Source organism: Lygodium microphyllum, chromosome 8, assembly GCF_053477565.2.
Source record: "Lygodium microphyllum isolate KBCC chromosome 8, Lygodium_microphyllum_v1.1.10, whole genome shotgun sequence".
NCBI classification, from domain to species: Eukaryota; Viridiplantae; Streptophyta; class Polypodiopsida; order Schizaeales; family Lygodiaceae; genus Lygodium; species Lygodium microphyllum.
Window position 1 is genome coordinate 19,054,018 of NC_141142.1, and position 10,271 is coordinate 19,064,288.

The 10,271-nt window shown below is 37.6% G+C and overlaps 1 protein-coding gene across 1 annotated transcript; it reads left to right on the forward strand.

Annotated features, from left to right (window-relative positions):
• Positions 1-521: 521 nt before the first annotated feature.
• Positions 522-2,338, forward strand: LOC148032033 (hydroxycinnamoyltransferase-like). The gene is made up of 3 exons (XM_087683872.1): positions 522-542; positions 630-695; positions 1,343-2,338. The coding sequence occupies exons 1-3, from the start codon at positions 522-524 to the stop codon at positions 2,336-2,338; spliced, it is 1,083 nt and encodes a 360-aa protein (XP_087539998.1).
• Positions 2,339-10,271: the final 7,933 nt, after the last annotated feature.

Below are 10,271 nucleotides of genomic sequence, written 5' to 3' on the forward strand. Positions count from 1 at the left end.
TTATGCATTTCTGCAACCTTGAATTTAGGCAATCCTGCAACAATATTTTGGGCTTGCATTGATTTAAGTTGCTGTACATTAACATGACCAGTGCGTTTATGCCAGATATCGATATCTGCAACTACATCGGACCCAAGTGCAAACGTAGCTGCACTCAATTCAGGCATGTCTGCATCCAACGTAAACATTATGCCCTTCTTCTTTCCTTTTGTTATCAAGCGACCTTTATTTTTCATATCCTCAACAAAGCATCCATGAGGATTAAATCTAACCTGCAAGCCCTGCTCAACCATTTGACCAACAAAAACCAGGTTCTTGGTGATATTCGGGATATGAAATACATCAGACAGGTATTTCTTTTTCCCATCTTGCATAGACAAAGAAAATTTTCCAATCTACAGGATAGGATGTGCAGTATCATCACCAATCTCCACAAATCCCGGTTTTTCCATTTTCCTTGCATCTTGCATCCATTCTGCATGACCTGTCCCCCTGGCCGCCTCCACTTGGACTGCAACGACATGGGTGCCGAGCTTGTGGAGGTCCACGCCCGGTTGGACGGCCATGCGGATAGCTTTGAGGAGCTTCAGTTGACCAACTTCGAGATGACGCAACCCTTGTTTGACTAGCTCGTCCCCTTGGCTCACTTCTCCGCCGACCACCACCTTCTCGTCGCACCTCTCCTCTCCATCCAGGTAGATGAAACACACACCCACACACACTCTCTCTCTTGTTACCATGTACGTTTCTTCACATTCTCTCTCTCTCTCTCTCTCTCTCTCTCTCTCTCTCAGCACATGGTCTAAATAAAAAGAGGAATGGATTGTCACATCCATTTGGCTTGCCTTTATGGTGGTCGAATGGGAATGGGAATGGTCATGCATGGGACTCTAATTTTCATGATTGGAGCCACATGGGTTCAAAACTTGGATTTGAGGGAACTACATTAGAGGCATCTTAGAATTGTTCCTACCATATTAAAGTCATTCGCTTTCCCCGATCAATAGGCTTCCATCTTGGAATCATTTCTACCATGTAGAGAAATTATTGTTATTACTATCACATCATATACACCTTCTAATTAAGCAAGAAATGCTCATTTGGTCCATTGATGTCATTGATGATTAATTGATTATGCCACCTATTACCTCAATTCGTGTGCAAAGCATGTAGGTATCCTAGCACCAATATTTAAAAAATGTTTAAACTTAAAGCCTTTCAACTATCAATTCATTCAGAACTTTTTTCTTAGAAAATGTACCAAGTGCATATTGGCTAAGTTAAATTACATTTACTAAAATATTTGTGTTTCTTACAACCTTTTTAAATATTTTGCGGACAGGTGACATGTTTTGATCATGGTTCAGGTGTTGCACTTGGGCTTGCACATAGCCATGTCATTGCAGATGGTAACTCCATGTGGCACTTTATGAAATCATGGGCTCAATGTGCAAGAGGTGAAACTATTTCTCTCTTGCCAACACATACAAGGTCAGTTCTCAAGGTCCAAACACCATCAATAGAGAAGGCAATGTTCAAAGTTGAGAAGATTGATGAGCACAACGATATGAAGCAAATAGGAAAACATCTAAGTAGGGTTGAAAAAGTATTTTCCTATACCAAAGATATGGTGGGGCTACTTAAAAAAATGGTGCATGGAAAATTCAGCTCATATGAGCTTGTTTGTGCCCATATATGGAAATGCACCACAAAGGCAAGAGGCACTTTATCAAACAAAAAGATAGGCTTTCTAAGTGTTGTCAACATGAGAAGTAGGATGGAACCAATGCTTCCACAAAGCTTCTTTGGTAATGCATTGATGTGGACCATAGCAACTTGCATAGTTGGAGAACTTTTAAATGAAGACCTTCGTATGACAGCTATGCGCATTCATGCTTCCATATCTTGTTGCACCAACTCAACTTATTGGGGTTTTCTACATTGGCTAGAGGTGTCTCAACATAATGAAGACATTTTCTTCTCTACATGTACACTCAATATAGCTCGGATGCGTGTATCTAGCTCACCAAAATTTCCCATCTTTGATATAGATTTTGGATGGGGTAAGCCGCTCGTTGCTCGATGTGCATCTATTCATGAAGCTGGAAATGTAGCTTTCTTCCCAAGTAGTGAAGGTGTTAGGAGTATTGATGCATGCATAGCACTTCCTCAACACATAATGGAACGATTTGAGCTTGAGAACTCTGTCGTTTTTAAGGAGGCTACTAATCGATTTCTTGCCAACTCAAATACTCATTATAACTACCATTTTAAGAGTATCAAATCAGGTGTTAAAAACATGGTGCAAGCTCATAAGCTAGCTCTAGCTGCATCTTAGTGGATCTCCACTATCTCAATCTTCTCAAAGCTATTGATAATAGGTTCAATTTATTGGGTTGTTTCAAGTGAACAAGCAATGAACTCAAGATTGCTTATACATTCGCCTAAACAAACCAATTTCAATTTGAGGATTATATAGCAATGTTTGGGTCCTTTTTTGTTGTACCTATGACATGCCTTTCAAATAAGGAGAATCCTTGATGTTTTGACTAATTTGAAGAGTTAGTTAGAATTTCTTTTTTCTAAGAAATATTTCTATTGCTCCAAGAATTCCAATTTGGTGGATATGATATAGTATCTTGTCATCCCAATGGAAAGAGTTATATCAACTTGTTAGCATTGCGCTTTAGAGCATATGCTTATACAATGGTGCAAGTCCTAAAAATTTACCCTTCGTTAGCTTCAGTTAAGTGGCCCACTTAGCTTTGAAATGTGTGGATATCTTGCTTCTTGAGAATGAAGAGTTTATTTTTCGAAAATTAAAGAAAAAGAGCACGCACACACACACACACAAAGAAAGGGCAATGCTCTTGTGCACGATAGTGCACCTTGTTTTAGAAAGTAAATTGTTTTTGTCTAGTCTTTAACTAGAAAATAGCAATCTATTATGTAGTAGCTAGAGAGCATGGAAGTTGTTATGCTACAAATTATAATCAAATTACTACCTCAATATTGATTAATTTTAAAAGGATATTTTCTCTTTTGGGGCTAAGATTATGGCCAACTATGTGAGCTAAACTACATGCACAATTTTCTTATGTTTTCTAATAAATGGTCACATGATCTCTTTAAAATCCAAAAAGTTCTTGTATATCACTACACTTGAACAAGTTTGCACTCTATATATAGTTAGACTACAAAGTTTGTACACTGTTCCATTCCATACTTTGGAACTTTGTGTGTCACCTTTTACTAATTTGCAACCCGACGGAATAGCCTATCATGCGAATCAGTTGATTAGCCTAGTAAAAACTATGAAACTACAAAATAATCGAGTTATAGTTTGACTCAAAAGGGAAAAAAAAAGCAAAGAGCATACATCCAAGTAAAGGTAAAAATTTGTGTAAAGATATTTGCCAATAGCTCTATTGCATAAAAGGTTAAGACATGACTAAGGTGCCAAGTAAGGATTTGGTACTATGGAACAATTGAAATTCATGTAGAGCCATGAGTTCAAGACACAATTCTCGTGCATTTCTACTTCTAGAGTTGTTTAGGATCCCCTAACGGAGGATGATGTGCTTTCCTTATAATGGAATTCATCTATTTTCTCTCTCAAGATTTCATCACTCTCTCTATATAAAGGTCATTATAAGGAAAGTCCCTATGTATTTCTAGCTCTTATAGTAGTTATGACATGCCACTAGTAAACAAGCTGATGTTACTCCGCATTTTATAAATAGTGATTACCATAAGTTCAAGATGGTCTTAATTCTTTAATATATCCCACATTCATAACAAAACACTTAAGACAATGATATAATTCATACATTAATTAGAGATTTTGATAGTTGCTAATTTAGAGCCGTTTTTATGACATTTTTCATGCAACCTAGATGGTTTTACTTATATAAAAGTAATATAATTTACAAAACTAATAAAAAATTAATCAAATTGTTGGATTTGATGATGCAAAGGAGTAAGCTAGATTATGTTGAGATATTTTTCATCTGAGTTTTTAACAAACAATAAGTTAAATGTGTTGATGATAGTTGAAAGATTAGAAATTTTATAGAAAGTGGTGGCAATTTAGAGTTTGGGGATGGTTTGAAGTGTTTGTGGGAAGAATTTAGCATGTATGCATGCAACTTGTGCAGAAGAACATTCAACGAGGTTAGAAATGGGTTTGTGATGTGGAAAGGTGCTAAGGAAACTCGTTTCAGTGGGAAAAGAGTAGGTTTGAATTGGGCATATTCAAGAAGTTGACTCATGGGAAGTAACGAATTGAATAAAACACAAGAAATGCCATAAGAACATAGTGCTATGATGCAAGAGAGTTGTTGATTGCTACTCTTCATGTTGTAATATATCATGTCAACAAACCACATCATTCTCTTGATCTCCCTCTTCTCCTCTCCAAATGATACATTTATTGGCAGCATTCATGAAGAAATGGGGACAACACAATTAAGATAATATTAATGAAGATTACTGAAGAGAAAGAGAGATCAGTCAAAAGAGGAAAGGAAGGACTACAACTTTGTAGCATCAAATTAACAATCAATTAATATGTCATTATCTATATGGATATAACTTTTATGATCTATTTTGAATAAAAGAATGAGTTTTATGATAATGTGGATTGGTATGTAGGTTTTTGTTAGTTCAAAAAGTTAAATTGAATGAATGTGATGGATTGATTTTATAAAATGCATAGAAATGATAAAATATAGTCTAGAAATTGCAATTTTAGACACTAGTTAGTAAAAATGAAGGAATGTGAGTGTTATTAATGATGAAATATTTATCAAAAGATATAGGGATTTCAGTGTCTAAGATGACAATTTTTACACATAACTAGTGGAAATTAGGTAAATCAATAAAATATCAAGTATGAAATATCAAAATATAGTTAGAGTATGTTATGGAAAGCACATAAATGAACTTTGATCTAGATTAATGGAATAATGATTAAAGAGATGTCTAATTGTTTGTGTGAAAAATGGCATTTTCAACATTTTTAAAAGGAAATTAGTGAATATTAAGATAAAGGAATGAATCTAGAGCTAATATTTGTGTGTGAGTTCTATGAGTCACGATAAGTCTTTCTTGTGAAGGGTTTTGATTAACAAAGCATTGAATAGTAGTATTATAAATGTGTTCTAACTTTTGTAAAATAATTTAGAAAATTAATAACTCAAAATGGGGATTGAATTTCAAAAAGCTTTAAAAAATAAGCTGTGGATTATTTGTGGGTTAGAGTTTGTGGATGAAACTTCATGATGTTTAGAATTTATCTAAAAGAAGTTTATTTCTTAAATGGGTTTTCAAATTGAAATAGTAATTAGTGGTTATTAGGCATTAAATTGGAACATTAATGAAAGTTAAAGTTGAAGTAAGGTTTTTATATCACAATCCATCTTCAATTTGAATGATGAAATAATTGGAATTAGGATACTAGTAGCTTCAGTTCAAATTGGAGAGCTAGTTAATAAGACTTAGGATCCTTTAATTAACATATGTGGAAATACTAAACTTGGAGCACATGTAGTAACGGTACCATTTATATGGTTAATTTAGGGTTCATAAGACTTTACTAGTTCACTCTTCATCCTTAATTAATACAATGACCTTACATATAGTCATTTTTCCTACGTATGTGGGGGGACTTTTAGGGGACTATCAGCTTTCACTTTTACTACTTTGGAGAGATCTTGGAAACAATAGCAATGATATCCTACTATTCATTGAATTTTTGTATACTTTACAATGAAGCGACCTAAACAATCGATTTAGCTTCTTAACTATGAGAGCACTACAAGTCATACAATTAAAAGCACAAGAGTGGAACCATCAATACTTGCTTTGCTATATTGGTCAATCTCATAATTAAAGTTAAGGCTAGATACTTTTGCATGCTATATTGCAATAATAAAAAATATTCATATTTTACATTGAATAAAAAGTAAAATAGCTAGGTAGGATGTAGTGTTCATTATGGTTATTCAATGTCGAGATGAAACAAAGCTTCAAATTAACCACCACCACTACACTTTTGGCAATATTCTTTCATGCCTCTCTTGTACTAGTTGATTGATATTCAGATACCATTGAAGTGATTTTTGAAAGCAAGTCAACCTCATGGAAAGCACTTTGAAATCCTTTATTGATCCTCTCCTTAGAAATATAAACAAAACACACTCATACACCTTAGTCTAGCTAGGTAGTGAAGAATCATTGTCAGTAATCTTGCACTTTAGGTTCTTCTATTGAGGTGCTTCCTTTGTCTTTATTGGGTGTGGGTCTTTGTGTTTGTGGGTGGCTTGTATTCTTGTGTTCATGAAGTTGGAAATCATTGTCACTAATGTTGCACTTTAGTTTCTTCTATTGAGGTACTTCCTTTGTCTTTATCTTGTACTTGGGTGTGGGTCTTTGTGTTTGTGAGTGGCTTGCGTTCTTGTGTTTGTGAAGTTGGAATTCATGCCTTGCCTTAGTGTGAGAGCTTTCAACACGCACGCGTGCGCGCGTGCGCACACACACACACATACATGCAAAATACATATGGATAGAGGGCATTTAGGAAGGGTTACACAACATACCCATGTTAAATAAACATATTCTCCAATGCATACCTACATTAAAGTAGAAACTTTTTCACAAGATTAACTCACAACATCTTAAGAAAGCTTCACAGCATGAATTTGCATGATTGCTAATACAACTTGAGCTACCTATAATAGAAAGTGTAAAGAGCGTAGAGTGGTTGTTGGAATCTTAAGGGTAATGGTACATTTCTTAGAGTTTAGAGCATACTCACATATTTTGCCAACTAGACATTTGAAATTATGTGTGCCCTTTACTACAAGGATTTGAGCTAGTAGCGACGCCGATTAGCGACAACGGGTAGCGGCATCGCTACTGGCGTCGTTATTGGCGTCGCTATTTGCGTCGCATTTGCAGGCGGAAACCGAGCGCGGTTTCATTTTGTGTTTGCACATTGTGTGTTTTGAGAGCGAGAGCAAGGGAGAGAGCGACCGTCCTGAGAGAAGGAGAGGAAGAAGACTTGCCACCACCGCCGTCGCCGTCGCCGCCGCCGCCATTGTTCGTGAAGGAGAGGAGGACGCTTCATCGCAAAGAGGAGCCACCCCACACTTGCCATATCTCATCGGTGAGTCTCCCTCTCTCTTTCTTTTGCTTGTTTAAGGTTTAAATCACTCTCTTTTGCTTGTTTAGGAGAGGAAATGAGAGAGAAAGAGAGGGAGAGGGAGAGAGAGGGAGAGAAAGACAAAGAGAGGGAGAGGGAGAGGGAGAGGGAGAGGGAGAGGGAGGGAGAGTGCATTCTCTCTCTCTCTCTCCCTCTCCCTTCTGCTTGTTTAAGGTTTAAATCACTTTCTTTTTTGCTTGTTTAGAAGAGGAAATGTGAGAGAAAGAGAGGGAGAGGGAGATAAAGAGAAAGAGAGGGAGAGGGAGAGGGAGGGGGAGGAAATGAGAGAGGGAGAGAAAGAGAAAGAGAGGGAGAGGGAGAGGGAGGGAGAGTGTATTGTCTCTCTCCCTCTCCCTTTTGCTTGTTTAATGTTTAAATCACTTTCTTTTTTGCTTTTTTAGGAGAGGAAATGAGAGAGAAAGAGAGGGAGAGAGAGGGAGAGAAAGAGAGGGAGAGGGAGGGGGAGGGGGAGGGGGAGGGGGAGGAAATGAGAGAGGGAGAGAAAGTGAAAGAGAGGGAGAGGGAGAGGGAGAGGGAGAGGGATGGAGAGTGCATTCTTTCTTTCCCTCTCCCTTTTGCTTATTAAAGATTTAAATCACTTTCTTTTTTTCTTGTTTAGGAGAGGAAATGAGAGAGAAGGAGAGAAAGAGAGGGAGAGGGAGAGGGAGAGGGAGAGGGAGAGGGAGAGGGAGGAAATGAGAGAGGGAGAGAAAGAGAAAGAGAGGGAGAGGGAGGGAGAGTGCATTCTCTCTCTCCCTCTCCCTCTCCCTTTTACTTTTGGAGAGTGTTAAGATATATTGTGAGAGGGAGAGGAAATGTGAGAGAAAGAGAAAGAGAGGGAGGGAGAGAGAGAGAAAGAGAAAGATAACATATATTGGAATTATAGCATATCCATGATTATGGTAATGGTATCCACTTTGCTTTTTTTATGGGTACCATTACATCGACTCCTTAAGAGGGCTAAAAATTAGTCATACACTTTATAAAGTCTAATTAAGAGATTTAAGATGCACGATAATAGACTTATCGATAATGGTACGCAATGTGCTTTGTCATGGGCCACGTACATTGGTGACTCTTTAAGATGGCTTAAAATTGGTCATGTCCTTCATAATGTCCAAGTAGGGGATCTAATTGTGATATGCACAATTCATTGTTTTTGTATTAACTTTATAGGCATAACAAATTAGAAATCATGCCAACTAGTCAATGGAAGGACTAAAAGAAAATGATACCCTAGCTAATGGTCATTACGGTACTTCATCAAAATAAATCCAAAAGTATTGTTATAGAAGAAGAATCCCTTAAATTGAGCATAGGATATTTTCTCTCAGGTCTTATGACTATGAGTAGAATTGATTGAAACAAATTTTATTACTATAGTTGATAAATTTCATAGATGGCATTAATTTTAATACGCGATTCTAGGACAAAAAAACCACATTTCTAAGATGCTTTTTGTTGAGACTGATTTATTATTAGACTAAGAGATCCTCAATGATACTCATAAATGGATTACTTATACTCAAAGCCCTTTAGTGCAATTTTTTACAATAATGAATAATTATCTACCGGGACAAACAAATCCTTGAGCATGATATAGGGCCGAGATATAACATCAATAAATCTCTCAACTACTATATACAATGCAAGATTTATGGTCAACTTGCAACTTGACATACATCTCCATAAAGCTATCCATTTCAGCCTCGTTTGCTGTAATGTAGATAAGATGGAAAATGAAGAAGGTCTTATTGTTCAAGATCGCGAGGCGTATCTTAATCAGCGTGTCCCATGTCCTTGCTCTCAATGCAAGTTGGCAATTAGACGAAAACGCCGATTGTCTATAGAACACGTACGGCAATTTGGCGAGTTTCGATCTGAGATCATTGATCAGGTGATTGCGGATTTTCAGCAAATGGTAATTTGAAGTTAATATTAATCATTCATTGTACTCACAAGCTAATTGAAAACCATACACAATAAGATTGGGTCTTGTTGGAAAATTTTCTATCCAGGGGGTGATGTCTCGACCCAAGGGGGAGTGCACCCTTTGCGACCAATTAGAAGAGTTCGTGGACGTGCGATGGATGGATTGCAGGAGCCAATCCACCAATCGCAAGGCCCATCTATACCGTCAATGCCAAAGGAGACATACAACCTTCCCGACTTACCTACAATCTTGGAGTCTGAGATGGAGGCAATGATCGATGCATTGATTCCCATGGATGTCGAGACATCTGATCCGCTTAGAGAGGAAGCATCCATACCATTATATGATGGGTGCCGAGTATCTCAATTGAAGACATTGCTTGCACTCTTAAGTGTGCAAGCAAAATACGGGTGGAGCGATACGAGTGTGATCGAGTTATTCAGGTACCTTGCACATAGGCTTCATTGATTATTTTAGTTGACACTATTATTACAAACATTTGTGCTTTTTCAAGGTGTTTTATGATTTTTTTCAAGTTATTGAAATATCATATATTACCACCTGCAAATACAATGCCTGAGTCTCGAGATGATGCATGACATGTTTTACGGAAGCTTGGCATGGACTACAATAACATCCATGCATGGATCAACGACTGCATACTGTTTCGAGATGAATACAAGACTATGGAGACATGTCCAAAGTGTGGTGCTCACAGCTATCGACAGGACTTGCAAGGGCAAACCATCCCTCAAAAAGTTCTTAGACACTTTCCGCTCATCCCCGCATAAACCACATGTTTCGCACGTCCGGCATGACAAGCTTGACAACGTGGCATGTGCAGAATAGGTCCATGGATGGAGTTCAACGAATATCAGCGGATTCGCACGCATGGAGCCACATTGACTCTCCCTTCCCAGGCTTTGCACAAGAGCCAAGGAATCTTTGGCTCGGTCTTGCAATGGATGGTGTGAACCCATTTGGTCTGTGCTCAACTTCTTACAGTGTGTGGCCTATAGTGCTTATCAACTACAACATCGCTCCATGGCTTTCTACGAAGAAAGGACATCTTATCCTTAGCTTTCTCGTCCCCGGCCGCTATAAAGTAAAAAATATGGACCTATATTTTCGTCC

Excerpts from the sequence above, each read along its gene's own strand:
- LOC148032033 (XM_087683872.1), top strand. The coding sequence starts at position 522 with ATGGGTGCCGAGCTTGTGGAG. Across the intron at positions 543-629 it reads TGGGTGCCGAGCTTGTGGAG|CTCGTCCCCTTGGCTCACTT; the intron begins GTCCACGCCCGG and ends TTGTTTGACTAG. Across the intron at positions 696-1,342 it reads CACCTCTCCTCTCCATCCAG|GTGACATGTTTTGATCATGG; the intron begins GTAGATGAAACA and ends TTTTGCGGACAG.